At 40.7% G+C, this 19,659-nt stretch overlaps 1 protein-coding gene across 3 annotated transcripts in view; it reads left to right on the top strand.

Moving 5' to 3' along the window:
* SELE (selectin E) overlaps positions 1 to 16,277 on the top strand; it is a 55,705-nt gene extending 39,428 nt beyond the window's left edge. Inside the window, exons 2-13 of one of the 3 annotated variants that reach the window (XM_043923958.1) lie at positions 2,506 to 2,656; positions 3,026 to 3,110; positions 4,019 to 4,405; positions 5,411 to 5,518; positions 6,505 to 6,687; positions 7,609 to 7,794; positions 7,893 to 8,081; positions 9,681 to 9,857; positions 10,396 to 10,506; positions 11,367 to 11,388; positions 13,170 to 13,242; positions 14,168 to 16,277. In XM_043923958.1, coding sequence (XP_043779893.1) covers positions 2,528 to 2,656; positions 3,026 to 3,110; positions 4,019 to 4,405; positions 5,411 to 5,518; positions 6,505 to 6,687; positions 7,609 to 7,794; positions 7,893 to 8,081; positions 9,681 to 9,857; positions 10,396 to 10,506; positions 11,367 to 11,388; positions 13,170 to 13,227 — 1,635 coding nt within the window. In that variant the 5' untranslated portion in view covers positions 2,506 to 2,527 and the 3' untranslated portion in view covers positions 13,228 to 13,242; positions 14,168 to 16,277. Of the gene's footprint in view, positions 1 to 2,489; positions 2,657 to 3,025; positions 3,111 to 4,018; positions 4,406 to 5,410; positions 5,519 to 6,504; positions 6,688 to 7,608; positions 7,795 to 7,892; positions 8,082 to 9,680; positions 9,858 to 10,395; positions 10,507 to 11,366; positions 11,389 to 13,169; positions 13,243 to 14,167 lie in introns of those variants that run through there. The other 2 variants (XM_043923959.1, XR_006344967.1) reach the window with 2 other exon arrangements.
* The last annotated feature ends 3,382 nt before the right edge of the window (positions 16,278 to 19,659 follow it).

The following is a 19,659-nucleotide window of genomic DNA, read 5'->3' as shown; positions in this document are numbered from 1 at the left end:
TTTGGAATACTATACTTCTGGTGGTAATAACAATAGTAATAAGTTACCTTTACTCACAATCACTTCTATTCCTTATTTTCCATATCCCTCTTTTTTGGTATTGGGGTACGTCCTGCACCCTTTAGCCATGGAGAGAATCTGCTTTAAAATCAGGATCTCCTGGCAAGTGTGACACAGGGATCGAAACTTTTCCTGGTGTAGCTCAGCCTGCCTTGCTTTTTCTTCATCCACTTTCCCCCACAGCTGAGAACCTAGAGTCTACTTTCACTGTATCTTCTGTCTGCTGCTCACTGCCCCCTAGTTCCCTTCCTGCCTTCATGGCTCCGAACCCAGGACACAGCCACTCTGAGGGAGAGCTGGGGCTATCACACTGCTCTTGGGAAGAAGAAAGAGATTGGAGGCTTGGGAAGAAGAGGGCAAGGGGAAGACTGGAGACTTGGGAAGAATAGGAGGCTCGTCGTGGGGCAAAATAACAAGAGAAACCACAGACTGGAATATAGCAGTTAACGAAGCTGGCTCTGGAGACTGACTGCCCAGGTTTCAACTCCTTAGCTCTGTGCTTTTAGTTGAAACCCGTAAAATCCTTGGTTCCTCAATTTCCTCATCTGTATTATGGGGATCATAAGAGTGCCTATTTCATAGGCTCTTGTAAGAATTAAATAATTATGTAGATGAATATGTAAAAAACAGAACAGGGCCTGGCACATGGCGAAGGTTCCATACATGCTACAGATGATAACTGGGGAGTCCAGGACATATATAGTATATGAAATAGGGACTGTACCACCATTGGAGGTATTTTTAGATATTTGTGAACTAATGAGAAAGGAAAAAGACAAACTTAATTTAGTTATGAAAAATCATAATAGTAAATGTAGTTATCTTGGGCTGTTATGACTAATTTCTATTTTCAAAATAATTATTAGGTACTTTATTATTGTGTCAGATAAAGATCTGCCTACAGTACACATTTTAAAATGACAAATCATGTGTTCACAACTTATTAAAAATTAACATACATATAGATTAATAATATTAATATTAACCCAGCTTCACATCTTTCTCTAAAATCTAAGCAAACACTTGTGACTGATTACTTTCCACATTTACTGAGCAACAACAACCACATTTACAAAAGTAAAGTTTTTATAAAAAGTTAAAATAATGCTAACATCTGGAAAACATAGGACAGTGGGAGGGTGGATGGTATATATTCTCTGTTAAAAGTTGGGCATATTTAGGAGTTAAATTAGCTAACTGGGTTATTCATTTACTTTTTAAGTCAGCTGTATTTATTGGAATTTTTCTTCTCTTTTCCTATTTGGTTTAGATCTTTATGTACACAGAAAAAACCAGGGTGATAACAAGTAAGGAAAAAAATAAACCTGTTATGTCCCCCTCAACCCCCTCACTACTACTTCATGTCTGCTGAGAGTACATTGTTAGGTGTCCTACTTTTAAAAGTTGTAACTGTAGAATGTAGCTTTACTTGATCTCTACAGAATATGGAAATTAAAAGATTCCCATTTACTGTCTCTACCATTTGAATTAGATGGGAGGCAGAGATGGGGAATGGTGATTGTATTGTATATAATCCCCCAAAAGAAATGCCAATATAAAGAGTAGGAATCAGTGATATTATATATACATATATGAAGGTGATAACTATATATATAGTTATATTTGACACAGAATTCTTTAAACTGTGTTCATTTTACCATAAAAGTTATAGAGGGTCATTGCAAAAACTGGAAAATGCTGAAAATAATCATGAAACTTATAAAAATAACCCCTAAATCCTGCCTTGTAGAAATCTACTGTTGACATTTTGATACATTAAAAAAATTTTTTTTTTTTTTTTTGCAATTCACATTTAAATTTTTTTAAAACCAAATTTGGTTCAATTAAATACAAATATGTATAGTTTTCATCTTTATTTTCTCACTGAACAAATCATGAACACTCTCCAGATGGAATATCTAAGTCTGTTTCTCATTTTTCTTATATTTAAGAAACAAGGAATTATTTCAGACATATAAGTGGGAGATACTATTTCTAGTAATTTAGTCAAAACTATGCATAGAATCTGAGGATTAACATTTATTTCATGATTAACATGATCTCTGTGAGACAGTGTACCTTAAAATGAGTTGAGTTGGCAGGTGAGAAAGAGAAAAAAAAGTGAGTGATGGTATGCAGTAAGAAAATCAAAAGTAATAGCCCATAGATGACAACACTATTCTTAGTTCACTTCAGTTGATAAAATTCTGATTACTACCACAATTTCAGGAAAGGGATCGCTAATGAGCCACGTTTTAAAACTTTCTAAAGACATAGATTTTATGTTAATAGAATTAAAACTGTGCATCTGTGTCAAATTAATAGAATTCATCTAAAATAAAAAGGAGACTTCATTGTCATTTTGACATCATTGTCATTTTTAGCACTGTGGAATTGCTGGGAATTCCTCTTTACTGGGTTTGGACATATCTGTATTACTCACAGGAAGCACCCTATCCTATAAAGGATGGTTCCAGCAGGAGCAGGGCTCCACTGTTCTTGGCAGACCTCACATCAAACCTGCAGCAGTGGCACAAAAGAGAAGCAGCGGCAACACGGGAGGAGTCTGATACTGAAACGACCACTTCACCGAACAGTAAGTGCAAGAAATCTTCACAAGAACAGTCTTGATCATGAAGCACAGATCATGAATACGAACAGATTTGCAAAAAGCCTTCCACAGAAGATCTGTGCAAGCTCTTATTGTGTTCAGACTACTTAAACCTGGCTTTTCTTTTTGACTGAAATGATGAAAATCTTAACTTCTGTATTTATTCCTTTGGGCGAACTTCTTTGAAATAAACCTTGTGGCAAAAGATTATAATCCTTTAAACATCTTATGATGCTTGGTCTCAACTTTTCCTTTGCCTGAGATTGTAGGAGCATCTACATCATTGTAGAATGATCTGGGTATCTGGTAGCCTGGGAGTTCGTTCTGTAATTAATTTTGTACTTTCCCTCCCAGAAAAGCATTTTCAAGTCTAATCTTTGGATCAAAAGAACTCTTGAAGTCATGATTGCTGCACAGTATCTCTCTGCTCTCACTTTCGGTAAGTCAATGTCAGTTGATAGACTAACGTTTCTTATCCTTAGCACTACTGGCATTTTGGACCACATAAGTTTTCCTTGTAGGCGGCTGCCAAGTGTAATGTAGGTTGTTTAGCAGCATCCTGGGCTCCTCCTCGTAATGTGTTGTGCCCTCGGCTAGGAGCCGTTTACCTCTTTGTGTCTCAGCTCCCTTAGGTATAAAGAATGATCATAAATAATTTATTTCCCAGAGGCCTTTGGAGGGTTCAGTATCATGGTTCATGTAAAGTGCCTCAGACAGTGCTTGGTGGTGCATATTTAGTGCTCAAAAAAGCTTAGTTATTCTGATTTTTATTCTACTATTAGGTAGGTGTATTGATAGGTTATAGTGGGTGAATTGGAAGTGGAAGGTCAATTACAAAAGAGAAACACAGTAAATAGTAGTTTACTAAGTGGAAGGTCAATTACAAGAGAGAAACACAGTAAATGGTAGTTTCTCCATTCGTACCCATTCTTACTTTGGAAAAAAATTTTCCAAAAAATTCTTACTTTGGAAAAAAAATTGAATCATCCCAAAGGAGCATCCTTTGGGGGCTTTCAGGGGGCTTCTCTGGTGGCTCAGCAGTAAAGAATCCACCTGCAATGCGGGAGCTGCAGGAGACCTGGGTTCAATCCCTGGGTCAGGAAGATCCCCTGGAGAAGCGCATGGCAACCCACTCCAGTATTCTTGCCTGGAGAATCTCATGGACAGAGGAGATTGGCGGGCTACGGTCCTCGGGGCCGCAAAGAGTCAGACACGACTGACGCAACTGAGCAGGCACGCACACCATGGCCACTAGAAGCCAAAAACACGACAACAAAAGATGCAGCTAACAGAGTCAAACCACAGCAGGGCTAAACTTTCCCATTCCTTTCATGTTTCCCCGCTTAGTGCTTCTCCTGTTTAAAGAAAGTAGAACCTGGTCTTACCATGCATCCAAGGAAAACATGACTTTTGAGGAGGCCAGAGATTATTGCCAGAAAACTTACACAGCTCTAGTTGCAATTCAAAACCAGGAAGAGATTAAATACCTGAACTCCACATTCAGCCATTCACCAAGTTACTACTGGATTGGAATCAGAAAGATCAACAATATATGGACCTGGATAGGGACCAATAAGTCTTTGACCAAAGAAGCCACAAACTGGGCTCCAGGTGAACCAAACAATAAGCAAAGTGATGAGGACTGTGTAGAAATCTACATTAAGAGAGAAAAGGACTCAGGCAAGTGGAATGATGAGAGGTGCACCAAAAGGAAGCTCGCCTTATGTTATAAAGGTAAGGAGTCTGCGGCAGCAGTGGGAGGGAGATGTTGTGTGTGAGCATCTTGACAGATTGTTGACTGTGTACAAAAACTGGTCTCTACTGTGTGGATTTTATGTTCTAAAAAGATACAGTTTTCAAACAATCTATTTGAAATATTTAAACACCTGAAATTTGCCTCTTTTTGCTTCTTTGTGTGAATGTAGTTAAGAATGTATGTGTTTATGTATGGTGGTGATTTAGTTGCTAAGTTGTGTCCGACTCTTGTGACCCCATGGACTGTAGCCCACGAGGCTTCTCTGTCCATGGGATTTCCCAGACAAGAATACTGGAGTGGGTTGCCATTTCCTTCTCCGGGGGTCTTCCCCATCCAGGGTTTGAATCTGAGCTTCCAGCATTGCAGGCAGATTCTTTACCTACTAAGCCACCAGGGAAGCCATATAAGTATAGACCTACATACATGCATATATGTATACATAAATATAGGCTTCCCCAGTGACTCAGTTGGTAAAGAAACCACCTGCAATGCAAGAGACTCAGGTTCAATCCCTGGATGTGGAAGATCCCCTGGAGGAGGAAATAGCAACCCACTCGAGTATTCTTGCCTAGAGAATCCCATGGACAGAGGAGCCTGGCAGGCTACAGTCCATGGAGTCGCAAAGAGTCAGACATGAGTTAGCAACTAAACCACCACATACTTAATACAGTGTGTATGCACACATGTAATATACTTTTTAGTTACTTGTTATTTATTTGCAGTAGGAGAATTCTCTTTAAATTTGTGATAAAGTGAATTTTCTATTTTGGGTGCCAGTTACAGCTCTACCTCTGATATTAACATCAGGGTTTGAAATTTTTGAGCTTAAAACTCAGCTTGGGCATTTCATCAAGCACTTCCATTAAAATATCTGACACTCTGTATCATTGGTGACATCCCTGTTACACACCTTTGATCCTAAATTCAAAGAAACTCAGTTGAAGTATAATAACAATAGTCATCACGGATTGTCTTTTCCACAGCTGCCTGTACCCCCACACCCTGCAGCAGCCATGGTGAATGTGTAGAGACCATCAACAACTACACTTGCCAGTGCCACCCTGGCTTCAAGGGCCTCAAATGTGAGCAAGGTAAGGCTTGGTCTCAACTTTTCCTTTGCCTGAGATTGTAGGAGCATTTTATGTCCTAGCTGGTTTTGGTGTCAGGTCTGCATGCTTTCCCTTCCCTGGAGCATATGGAGTCAGAAGGAGGTTAAGAGCTGAAGCTGTGAAATCAGACCCTCCTGTGTTTGAATCCCAGATCTACCACTTAGTAGTTATGGCACCTTGACAACAGAGGTAAACTCTCAAGTCCCAGGTTCTCATTGTAAAACAAGGACAATAGAGTACCAACTTCATAGGCTTGTGGTTTGGACGATGTGAACAAATGCAGACACGACATTTTCATAGTGCCTGTTCTTTGCTAAGTCGCTTCAGTCATGTACGACTCACTGCGACTCCATGGACTGTAGCCCGCCAGGTTCCTCTGTCCATGGGATTCTCCAGGCAAGAATACTGGAATGGGTTGCTGTGCCTTCCTCCAGGGGCTCTTCCCAACCCAGGGATCGAACCCAGGTCTCTTTTGTCTCCTGCATTGGCAGGCAGGTTCTTTACCACTAGTGCCACCTGGGAAGCCTGGTGCCTGACATTTGATAAATAGCAGAGTCCCTTGGACTGCAAGGAGATCCAACCAGTCCATCCTAAAGGAGATCAGTCCTGGGTGATCATTGGTAGGACTGATGCTGAATCTGAAGCTCCAGTACTTTGGCCACCTGATGCATAGAGCTGACTCATTTGAAAATACCCTGATGCTGGGAAAGATTGAGGGCAGGAGGAGAAGGAAATGATTGAGGATGAGATGGCTGGATGGCATCACCAACACAATGGACATGGGTTTGGGTGGACTTCAGGAGTTGGTGATGGACAGGGAGGCCTGGCGTGCTGCAGTTCATAGGGTCGCAAAGAGTCGGACACGACTGAGCGACTGAACTGACTGACTCATTGTTCTGGTTTCCAGGGTTCTTCTCACGTGCGACAGGGTGAGAGAGGAGCAGAACTGATTTGTTTTCCTTTTTCAGTTGTGACTTGTCAGGCACAGAAACATCCTGAGCATGGACATCTGGTTTGCAACCCTTTGGGGAAATTCAGCTACAACTCTTCCTGCTCCGTCAGCTGTGCAGAGGGCTACCTCCCAAGCAGCACGGAGGCCACGTGGTGCACGTCCTCTGGAGAATGGAGCGCTCCTCTTCCAACCTGCAATGGTAAGTCTCTCTCAGAAAGCACAGAACATTCTCCAATCCATTTCTCATCCCCTTGGTTTTTGTCCAACTTATGCCATTTTCAGCACTTCAGGGAAAGTTCCTTCTAAACTTGTTCTAATTAAACAAGTTCTAATTCAACTTGTTCTCTCAGCCAGCATAGATAGGGCCAATATGGTGTCAGCTGGCCTTGAGAAAAGTTTTGATCCTGTATTTGACATGAGTGTTTCTGAGGCTCTCGTGATGTGTAAGGGAACACAGAACTGTGGAACTGTCCTCTCAAAATCTGAATGACTTCCTCTCTCCTTTCTCTGTTTAATTTCATCCATGCAACTGGACCATGGAAGATCATGATAACCAAGCAACCTCAATATATCCTTTTCTCTCTGTCTTATCTTTCTAGGCCAAAGACAGAAAAACTCTTTCCTCCAGGTCTTATTGTTTAGGCACCAAGTCATGTCCGACTCTTTTGTGACCCCATGGACTGTAGCTTCTCTGTCTGTGGGATTTCCCAGGCAAGAATACTGGAGTGGGTTGCCATTTCCTTCTCCATCCTCCAGGTCTTGCTGGGCTAAAATATATGAATGTTCTGTGCATGCTGGGATTTGTTTTTTTTAATCACAACTAGTCATAAATCCTGATCTAGCATCTGCTATTTTTCTTTGTTTTTGCCTTTTGTAAAATAAGCCAGGTAAAACGATCAGGAACCACTTAGCATAGTCAAAGTCAATCAGAGAGAATAAAAATATCAAGAAAAAAACATAGCAACTTTATTGTGGGTGTGCTTGTCCCCAGAAATTAACCTCGGGCTTCGAGTTCTACCCTCTGGAGGTAGTTTCCTTACTGTGTTATAAACTCCAGTTCAATAAGAAGTGAATATCTCACTCCTCTGTAAAATTTCATGGTGTTTTTTCAAATCCTTAGTGGTTAAGTGTGATGCTTTGTCAAATCCGGACAACGGAGTTGTAAACTGTTCCCAAAACCATGGAAGCCTCCCATGGAACACCACCTGTACATTTGAGTGTCAGGAAGGATATAAACTCACTGGACCCCAGCACCTACAGTGTAACTCCTCTGGGATTTGGGACAACAAGCAGCCAACATGTAAAGGTAAGGTGGTTCCACATCAAGATTTACTGTAACATCTCAACCTTTTCTCCAAATGGGCAAGCCTGACCTGCTAATATAAACGGGGACATGTGTTGCAGCTGTGACCTGTGCAGCCATCAGCGATCCTCAGAACGGCACTGTGAACTGCAGCCACTCCTCGGTTGGAGAGTTCGCTTTCAAGTCATCCTGCCGCTTCGCTTGTACAGAGGGCTTCGTGTTGCAGGGGCCACCCCAGGTTGAATGCACTGCTGAGGGACAATGGACACAGCAGGTCCCGGTTTGTGAAGGTAAGCCTGAGGGTCTCCTTTCTCAAAGAACAGCAGTCTGCAAACATGGGCACTTAAAATGAAACCAGATGCCTACATTAACTATAATAATCAGATCTGACGGGCAACAATCATTTTATGTTTTTGAGATGCATATAAAGAACTGATGCTTGTCCAGGGAAAGGACTGTGTGGAATAAGAGTGGATGCTTTGCTGGCTTCTTCATTGTCCTGGGCTAACATAACTTTGCAACCCCATGGACTATAGCCAGCCAGGCTCTTCTGTCCATATTTCCCAGGCAATAATACTGGGGTGGGTTGCCCTCTTCCTGGGGATCTTCCCAACCCAGGGATTGAACCCACGTCTCCTGGGCTCTGGCACTGGCAGGTGGATTCTTTGCTGCTGAGTCACCAGGGGGCTACAGTCCACAGGATCGCAGAGTCTGATACAACTGAGCACACACGCAAATATATAAATATATATAACTTTATAAACTTCGGCATTGAGTAAGCAAAAATCTTAATCTAAAGGGAAATCGCATTAGAAAATTTACAAAATAGAATTATGAGAACATGTTGTTGGTGTTGCTGTTCAGTTGCTAAGTCGTGTCTGACTCTTTGAGACCCCATGGGGTGCAGCAGTCCAGGCTTCCCTGTCCTTCACTATTTCCCGGAGTTTGCTCAAATTCATGTCCGTTGAGTTGGTGATGCTATCTAACCAACTCATCCTCTGCCACCCACTTCTCCTTAGGATCTGACTCTAAAACTCTTATCATGCCCTTCTTCTGAAACTGCTCATAACTAGCAGTGATGAAAATGTTTCTAGTATAGTCTCAGTTAGAGACACCCTTAAAACATACATAAGCACTAAAATTTAGTTTGATAAAGCAAGAGCAAGGATGTTGAAAACAAGCAGGTTTCACTATCAGGTGCTAACATTTTTGTAGCCAAATACAGCACAGAGTTATTTCTAGTGGCAGAAAACCACAAGACAAAAACCAAATTGTAAAGCAGATAAATTTGATGTGGCTGCCTGCTTATCTTCCTTTCTTTTTGGCCTCATCTCTAAGTACTCAAGACTCATAAGTTGCTCCCTGACTACCTAAAATCTTTCTCCTGACCCTAACTTCATCACATGTCAGAACAGGAGCCATTGGTCCTATAAAAGGCTGTCTAGTACCATTGTCAACAGAGGGACTGGAATTCAAAGAAAACACAGCCATCTTCCCATTTGTCCGGGGACTAATGAAGAGGCACAGTCGTGTCCGACTCTTTGCAATCCCATGGACTGCAGCCTGCCCTGCTCCTCTGTCCATGGAATTCTCCAGGCAAGAGTATTGAAGTGGGTTGCCTTTTCCTTCTCCAGGGAATCTTCCTGACCTGAGGATCGAACTTGGGTCTCCTGCACTGAGGGCAGTTTCTTTACCAACTGAGTCACTAGGGAAGCCCAATGAAGAGGCAGCCACATAAAATTTATCTGCTTTGCAGATTGCCCCCAAAGGACTCGATTCTAATTTCCTCCATACTGAAAACTATGTAGTACTTAGACTGTGACTTTGTCAGTTTTAGAAGTCTTCCAGTAGATTTTTCTTAATTGCTACCCGTATCCTATCATTTTCAGTGGTACGATGTTCACGTTTGGACGTTTCTGGAAAGCTCAGCATGAACTGCAATGGGGAGCCTGTGCTTGGCACTGAGTGTACGTTTGCATGTCCTGAAAGATGGACGCTCAACGGCTCTGTAGTGCTGACCTGCGGTGCCACAGGACACTGGTCTGGGATGCTGCCAACCTGCGAAGGTGAAGCACGAGTGATGCTGGTTGTCTGGGGCGGGGGAATCAGAGAGAAGAAAGGGAGCAAAGAAAGGAAGCTATCTGGCTACAATAATGAACTATCTGGTATATACAAACCAGGAAGATCAGAAAGGTTACCCAGGTTAACATTTAATGGATGGATATTTCATTTTATGGGGAAGAGGGAAAACAGGAGTGACATGTTGATGGAATTTAGATAATTGGAGAAAGGAGAGCTAGCGGAAAAAGTGGGAGGGGAAAGGAAAATGAGTGAAAAAGATAGAGAGACAGAGGTTAACCAAAGTGTGCTGTAAAAGCTTGGCAAGTTAGAGCTCTGCCTGACCGTTTTGGGAGGTAAGCTCACAAAAAGGTTTGGGCTGATCTCAAAGGCCTTGAGTACCATGTCCCTGCCTCATGTATTGGACTAGATGACTCTTCTCCTTTGCACATTATAACCAGTATACAAAGAAAAGGGCAAATGGACAGAACAGGAAGACTTTAAATTTAATTCCTTCTCATGACCGTTCATCCTCTGTTTCCTTAGCTCCCATTGTGTCCCAAACTCCCTTGGCAGTTGGACTTTCTACTGCTGGAGTCTCCCTTGTGACAATACCATCCTTTCTCTTCTGGCTTCTGAAACGCCTTCGGAAGAAAGGTGAGGGCATTTATGAATGTACTCCAAAAAGGTTTTTGATAAAAAAAATTTTTTTCTCTTTGATGAGGCATGTTGTCTCTCATAGATTTAAAAAGTAATTAGAAGCAAATCACTAGTCATTTAATGATAAACACGAATAAACTGCAGGATAAATAAGCAGAAATCTTAGGAAAAGAGTTTTAATACAAATGTTAGTATGCTAACATTGTACAACTCCAGGGGATGCTGTTCACTTTGAACTCTATGGTCTGAGGAGTTGCTATACCGAGGCTGCCATAATTAGTGGTCCTGGGAAAATGAAGAAAATGTTTCCAAAAATTGTATTTGGAATACAGGCTTAAGTTTGGGAGCATCTCAGGAAATATGTAGTATTCTTGCCAGGAAAAAATCATAGACAGAGGAGCCTGGTGGGCTACAGTCCACAGGGTCACAAAGAGTTGGACACAATGGATCGATTAAGCACATACAAAGAATATGCAGACACATCTAGCCACACTCCTGATCTGTTTGGCCTACAGAGTCTTTAAATTTTTTTGAACTAAATTCTGACACTTACAAAATATGAAATTTCATGTCAAATCAGATTTGAGATTTCTCATGACCAACCGGAAGATGGACAAACTTGGCAGGTGGAGCCTATGGGCTATCTGCTTGCCTTAGGAAGCTGCCGTGCCCTTTGCATGAATGTACACTTTGCATTCACCCTGCCCTGTTGTCTGATATGTTTGTGTTCTGATAATTATAGGGGCCTTGAAAGCCTTGAGTTTGCAATCCCTGATAAATAGAGTCATATTGTTTCAGGATTTAAAATGTCCTTGAAAGTCATTTAGCCCAAATTAATAGTTCTCTTTCTCTTGCAGCAAAAAAATTTTCTCCTACCAGGTAAGCTGCATTCTTGAATTTAGGTTGGTGCAAAAGTAATTACAGTTTTTCACTGTTGAAATTTGCTGTTTGATATTGGAATACATCCTTAAATAAATGTGGTTATGTTATATATTATTTTAATGCACATTTCTCACTATGTGTTTTTGCTAATGACATTGTGTGTGCTAAGTCGCTACAGTTGTGTCTGACTCTTTGGCACCCTATGGACAATAGTCCACCAGGCTCTTCTGTCCTTGGGATTCTCCAGGCAAAAATACTGGAGGGGATATTTCCAACCCAGGGATCGAAGCTGAATCTCCTATGTCTCCTGCATTGACAGGTTCTTTACCACTAGTGCCCCCTAGGAAAGCCCCGCTAATGGCATTACTTGCTGTTTATTTATTTATAATGAAGAGCAATAGTTTCCTACTCTGTTCCTATTTGCTCTTTTCTTAAAATTAATTAACTTATTTTAATTAGAGGATAATTTCTTTGCACTATTGTGGTGGTTTTTGCCATACATCAACATGAATCACCCACAGGTGCACATGTGTCCCCCTATCCTGAATTCCCCTACTAAGAGCACCAGCTTTCAGTGCCCTGCTTCATGCATCAAACTTGCTATTCTGGACTACAGAAATGATGTTAGGCAAAACTCAAATTAAAGTGATTTTTTTACTTGAGTTCAAAATGGATTGTAAAGCAGCAGAGACAACTTGCAACATCAACACATTTGGCCCAGGAACTGCTAATAAACATACAGTGCAGTGGTGGTTCAAGATGTTTTGCAAAGAAGGCAGCCTTGAAGATGAGGAGCATAGTGGCCGGCCATCGGAAGTAGACAATGACAGACGGAAAGCATCACCAAAGCTGATGCTCTAACAACTAACTACGTGAGAAGCTGCCAAGGAACTCAATGTCGACCATTCTATGGTCGTTCAGCATTTGAAGCAAGTTGGGAAGGTGACAAGGCTCAATAAGTGAGCTGACCACAAATTTAAAAAAAATCATCATTTTGAACTGTTGTCTTCTCTTATTCTACTCAACAACAAACCATTTCGCAATTAGATTGTGACATGCGATGAAAAGTGGATTTTATATGATAACCAGCTCAGTGGCTGGACCGAGGAAGAAGCTCCAAAGCATTTCCCAAAGCCAAACTTGCACAAAAAAAGGTCATGGTCACTGTTTGGTGGTCTGCTGCCTGTCTGATCCACTACAACTTTTTGAATCCCAGTGAAACCATTACATCTGAGAAGTATACTCAGCAAACTGATGAGATGCACCGAAAACTGCAATGCCTGCAGTCAGCATTAGTCAACAGAACGGGCCCAGTTCTTCTCCACAATGCTGGACCACATGTGGCACAACCAATGCTTCAAAAGTTGAACAAATTGGGCTATGAAGTTTTGCCTCATTCACCCTATTCATCTGACCTCTTGCCAACCAACTAGCACTTCATTAAGCAGCTTTACAACTTTTTGCAGGGAAAACGTTTCTACAGCCAGCCTGAGGCAGAAAATCCTTGCCAAGAGTTCATTGAATACCAAAGCACAAATTTTTATGCTACATGAATAGAGCAACTTATTTCTCATTGGCAAAAACATGTTGATTGTAATGGTTCTTATTGTGATTGCTAATGATGTGTTTGAGCCTAGTTATGATTTAAAATTCACAGTCTGAAACTACAAATACTTTTGTACCAACCTAAATGTAAAGCATGCCATTGAACATTTTACACATCTTTCTCTTCATGTTGGAAACCAGTGCTTTACCTTGGTGTCTCATGTGTTCCACAGCAGCTGCTCAAGCCTGAAGTCAGATGGAGGCTACCCAGCACCTTCCGAGTTAATTTAAGTCCAAAGGAATCAGGTAAGATTTGAAAATCACATATGGTTTTGAAAAAAAGACATGTTCCCCACATATTCTATTGTTCTTTGAACCCTCCAAACCTGCTAGTTTCTAGGGGGGAAATCACCACCTTGGTGTTATTTTATGGAAAGTTGTTTCTTTCTTTCTTTTTGTAGGAGAGGAAAGGAACAAGAATCTTGCCTTCATTGAGTCATTTCATTTATGAAAATTAATAATAATAATGATAGTTAACAATTCTATGGCACTTACTATGTTCTAGGAACCACTCTAAGCTAGGAATTCTATCAGATAAGGGCTATTGTATTTATTATTATATATATGAAGAAAATGAGGCACAGGGAAGTTGAGTAATGCCTAATTTCTCAAAACTACTAAGTTATATAGTCAGGAATCATACTCAGGTAGTCTGGGTCTAAAATCTGTATTCTTAAAAACACTCTGCTTTGCTTTGTGAGAATTTGAAAGGTTCAAGTCGCCTCTGAATAGATTTTTTTGAATTAATAGACATTTTTATGTATGCAGTTTTAGGTTTACAGAAAAAATCAATAGAAAGAACAGAGTTCCAACACACCTCCCTCATACCCTCTGCTTTCCTCTATTATTGACATCTTACATTAGTATGGTATTTTGTTAAAATTGATGGGCCAGTTTTGATACATCATTATTAACTAAATCCCACAGTTTACATTAGGGTTCAGTCCTGGTTCTGTGTATTCTATGGGTTTTGACAAATATATAATGACATGTATCCATCATTACAGTATTGTACAGAATAGTTTCACTACCCCAATTGAATAGGATAGTGTTCATATTTGCACTAGCCTTGTGAGAGTATACACAGTTATCTGTGCTAGAAGGGGAATTTTGTTGTTGCTGTGAGTATGCAAAATATTAAGGATCCTGATGTCATGCACTCTCATTGCAGGAGCACAAGCAAATTAGGGAACGAGAGCAATACCCTGAAGATGGCAGAGACAGAGAGGTCTGCTTGGGTCTCCAGCTCTTCTCTCCTACTGCATCCACTGGCTACATTTACAGGTGGGGCCATGGTACCAGTGAGGACTTCAGTGGACAAAATCCAACGAGCAAGTCCAGTCTGCCACCAAAAAAGACAGTTCTCTCCTTTCCAGCGCTGACTACTGGAAGGAAGGGATGATATTCTTGTCCATGCAAAAGCAAAGAGACTAAGGCTCTAGAATCTCAGAATTCCTTTCCTAACTCACCCTTCACTCACTTTGAAATCTTGTGGGGTAATACAATAGTTAGTGGCACTGTTTCTTTCTTTTGTCCCTCATGGTGTTTCAGCTGCTGACTCTGTAGTTGCTGTCATGGGGATGAATAATAATTTGTCAAGAATGTAGAGGAAACTGGTCATAGATATTCTATTAATAGACTTGGGGGGAAATGACAAAAGTTTAATGCCACGGGGTGATGACATGTGAAAAGTTGTTAATAGTGGAAATTCTATTTAGCACAGCAAGTACAGTCTCAATCACTTTGATCCCTGTGGGATTCAGTGTTTTTTAAAGTGTTTTTACCTTCCCAGGTGGCTCAGTGATAAAGAATCTGCCTGCCACTGCAGGAGATGCAAGAGATGTGGGTTCAATACCTTTGTAGGGAAGATTCCCTGGAGAAGGAAATGGCAACCCACTCCAGTATTCTTGCCTGGGAAATCCCATGGACAGAGGAGCCTGGTGGGCTACAGTCCATGGGGTCACAGAGTAGGACACTACTGAACGACTAAGAACTACAGTGCTTTTAGAGGTTGCATTCTTTTTGCTTGCATTGAATATAGTATACATGCCATAAGTCTTAATTCAGTACAAGTATTTTAAGTTATGATTTTAAATGTTTTAAGTATGTATTTATTAAGCTTATATCATACCTGGGTTTACCAGGTGGCTCAGGGGCAAAGAATCCATCTCCCAGGCAGGAGATGTGGGTTCGATCCCTGAGATAGGAAGATCCCCTGGAAAAACAAATGGCAACCCACTCCAGAATTCTTGCCTGGAGAATCCCATGGACAGATAAGCCTGGTGGGCTAAAGTCCATGGGGTTGTAAAACAGTCGGACACAACTTAGTGACTAAACAAATGTCTACAATCACAAATATTGTACTTAACAAATACACAAATATTGTACTTAATAACTATTGTAATTAACTTATTGTATACAACTTTATAAATGTAAAGTTTGATAATAAACATGTTTATATTTATCCTGTGTAATGGCTCTTAAAAATCTATTTTACTTAGGTAAAACTCACATACCATAAAGTTCACTGTTTAAATATAAAATCCAATGGATTTTGGTATATTCATGAGATCCTGTGACCATCACTGCTATCTAACTCTGGAACATTTCTATCACCCCCCAAAAGAAACCCAGGACTCAATAGTAGTCACTCTCCATATTTCCCAGCCCCTGATAACTACTTACCTAATTTTTCCTTCTATAAATTTACCTTTCTGGACATTTCATAAAAATAGAATCATCCTACTATATGTGGCCTGTTATGTCTAGCATCTTTTGTTTAGCATAATGTTTTCAAGGTTCAGCCTTTTTTTTTTTTTTTTTTTTTTAACCACGTATCAGTACTCCATTCCTTTTCATTACTGAATAATATTCTACGGTTGGAATATGCCTCATGTTCTTTTTCCATTCATCAAATGATGGACATTTGGATTGTTTCTGCTTCTTGACTATTGTGACTAACACTGCTATGAACATTCATGCCCAAGTTTTGGAGTAGACTTATGTTTTCAGTTCTCTTGGTCATATACCCAGAAGTAGAATTGTTGGGTCACATGGTAACTTCATGCTTCACATTTTGTGGAATTGCCAAATTGTTTCCCAAAAGGGCAGCACCCTTTCACAACCCCACTTGCAATGTATGAAGGTTCCTATTTCTCCACATTCTTTTCAATACTTGTTATTGCCTGTCATTTTGATTATCACCACCCTAGTGTGTATGAAATAGCATACATATGGGTCTTTGCATCAATACTGTACAGTTGTTGGAAAAATATTAATAATCTAAAAACAATCATTAAACGCAATGAAACAAAAACTCCTGGAGTCTGTGCATCATGCTAGCCTCAATTCTAGGTTGCTCAAGTCAACCAATTCACCTTGGTTTATCCTCCAGATTCAGTTATTCTCCAGGGTTAGAGACAGTAGTTTTTCCTACACAGAACATATGCCTTCTCTTTGCTGAAATAGTGTCAACACAAAATGCCTTGTGTGTACCAAGCTAAAAACCACCTTGTGAATCTCATTGTTATCAAAGAATTGGAATATTTGAAACTCCTAAGAAAACAGGACTTAAAAAAAAAAAATTGTGGCTATAACATTGTTACAGGCTAAAGTTTTTTTCACTTTGATTTTATACTTCTTCTTAGCTCAAAGTACTACTTAAGATAAAATTAAAGAAAAGGGGAAAAACAAGTATAGATCCTGCTAATTAGGGATGTTTTCATGTAGGACTGAAATGGGTACACATTTGAGACATCAGCTAGAAATGCAGAGGAAGCAGGAATATTAGCTTTCCCTGGTTCCCCCAAAGAGAAAACTGAACAAATTAAATGTATTTAGAAGATATCCAAGTCAAACGGACATAGACAAGTATAGTGCACAGAGTAGTGCAAAGTGGAACAATTCTTGGTGTCAGCAGATTAAAAGATTAGAAAAGAAGTTTAAAGAAAGCAAACAAAAATCTACCTAAGCAGGAAGAGCTCAAGGTCCTCTTTCAGTTGTAAAAAATATAGTTTCTACCTTAAAACTTTAACTGCCCTCTCCCAAAAGATTCTAAGCCAAGAGAAATTAAAATATTTCTCTCTTTAGTTATGCACATATGTAGTCATGCTGTTGGTTTATAAGGTTAAAGTCTAAAATCAAGGAGATGTTTTGTTTTCCTTGATCTCCCAATAGTGCAAAATCCTATCAATAGCTATTTTAATAGCTTTCATCAACTAATTCCCACTGAGAGTCCTCAGAATGGGTCTTTATTACCACCCCTGGATTACATGATAAAATCCCCACAAACTCATTAGCTTCTAGGTTCTCAGTTGGCTGTTAGGATGTACTATGGTCCTGAGTCATTGACACAACAAGCACACAAATCTAGTCTTTGCTCACCTCCCAAACACTTTTCACACCAGCACTTGAGGAATTGTACTCCATCCACAGTGGAGAACTTTTTCTGCCTGCTTTGGGACATTAACTTCTGTCTGCAGTTACTCCCCCTCCCCATCTAGAAACCCCTTACTCTTTGCGTCCCTGATTCCTACTCATCTTTCAGGTTCCCTGCTTAAATTTCCCTTCATGACAATTGACTCCTTAGACCGGGTCCCCTCTTTAATGCTCTCATAGCCCATATTCTTCTTCTTTTCTTTGATTGTTATTAAATAATTATTTGTTTAATATCTGTCTTCTCCACTAGATTCTATGTTTCTTAGGAGTAGGAACTTATTACCTTATTCACTGCTATAATCTTAGAACCTGGCCTATTCCTGACACATGGTAGACACTCAACAAATGTTTATTGAGTGAACGAATAAAGAAGTGGATGAACAAAAGCAGATTTGGGCTCATCCTAAGAAGCAGGACTGCTTTTCACAAATGGAATGAGCTGTCTCAGAAGGCAAAAATTTTATATCCAGTTATGGAGCAAAATATATTTGGCAACAGTGCAGCATAAAATGGAAATAAAGGAGAAAGCTGATGGCTAGAAATAAAGGAACTAGGTAATATCCTCGAGGTTCCATAAGGTACGATTAAGAGGGAAGGCAGCGGGCTTTCTGGTGGCTCAGTGGTAAAGAACCCACCTGTCAATGGAGGAGATGACGGTTCAGTCCCTGAGTGGGGGAAGATCCCTTGGAGAAAGAACAGGCGACCCACTCTAGTTTTCTTGCCTGGAGAATTCCATGGACAGAAGAGCCTGGCGGGCTACAGTCCATGGGTTTGCAAAGAGTTGGACATGACTGAATGACTAAACAACCACAAAAGGAGACCAGAAAATGAGAAGAGAGAGAGTGGTCAGGTTATTTCCTACCCACTCTTTTCCCTCTTTGGTGCTATTTTTGGAAGCAGCTGCATCCTTCCTCTACTACATCTTCTGATGGGGGACTTCTCCCCAGGGTCCTAGTCCTAAGTGATACACTATGTCCTCTCCTTGAGTTTTCAGTCCCAAGGATGCAATAGCTTCCTGTATTGCCAGTCTCTGGATACTCATTTTCTCTTGTTTGTTTTCTTAACCTTGTTGTTCATCTGTTGTAAGTGGCCCCTCCGTTAAGGGCTCTTCAGTGGGAGAAGAATTCACTAATCTGGGGCCAGTGTAGTTTCTGCATGGGCCCCTGAATGATACTCATTTTAACTGAATCACTTCAGCTATTTTGTTGAAAACAGGCCATAAGAGGAAAAGAGTAGAAACATGGAGTCCAGATGGGAGGCTTTTGCAACATAATATAGGTGAGAGATGATGATGGTTTGGATTAATAATAAAATAGAAGTGATTGAATGCTGAAAATATTTTGATGAAAAAGCCAAAAGATGGTGACATATTGGATATGAGTTGTGAGAAAAAGAGAGGAGTCCCAGTTAACTCCAAAGCCTTGGTATAAGTAACCGGAAGGATGGGGTTATAATTTACTGAAATGGGAAAGGCTGTGGGAAGAAACCACCAGGTATGGTGGAAGTTCAGAAGTTCAATTCAGTACATGTACAATTTGAGAGGTTTATTAAGGAAGTAAATGGCAATATCAAGTAGGCATTTGGCTAGGAATGGGGAGCATTCCTAGGGACCAAGGATGGCCTGGCTGGAGATATAAATTTGAAAGTCATCATCATTTAGCTGGTCATCAAAGTGTAGAGACTGGATTGTATCGTCAAGTCCATGAAGGTAAATAAGAAGAGAAAAAGCAGTGAGCGGTGGAGCACTCCAAAGGTCTGGTGGTTGGAGAGATGAGGGAGAATCAACAAATGAAATAGAGAAGGACTAATCAGGGAAGTAGGAGGAAATGCAGGAGTGCGTGTGTACTCAGCTGGTCAGTCATGTCTGACTCTTTGCGACCCCATGAACTGTAGCACACCAGGTTCCTCTGTCCATGGGATTTCCCAGGTAAGAATACTGGAATGGGTTGCCATTTCCTCCTCCAGCGGATCTTCCCACATCTGGGATCAAACCTGAGTTTCCTCCATTGGCAGGTGGATTATTTACTGCTGAGCCACTAGGGAAGTGAAATCCAGGAGCTGATGGGTCAAATAAGATGAGGACAGATAACTGGCTTTTGGCTTCAGTGAAGTAAAGGACCTTGGCAAGAGCAGTGTCTGAGGATGCGCGTGGTTGGATAGACAAGGGTTGAGAGAATTGAAGGGAAAGACTTAGAAACGCAGGTCTAGACATGTCTTGGGGCTATA

Source organism: Cervus elaphus, chromosome 14 (genome assembly GCF_910594005.1).
Source record: "Cervus elaphus chromosome 14, mCerEla1.1, whole genome shotgun sequence".
NCBI classification, from domain to species: Eukaryota; Metazoa; Chordata; class Mammalia; order Artiodactyla; family Cervidae; genus Cervus; species Cervus elaphus.
This window is presented reverse-complemented; position numbering and strand designations above follow the sequence as displayed.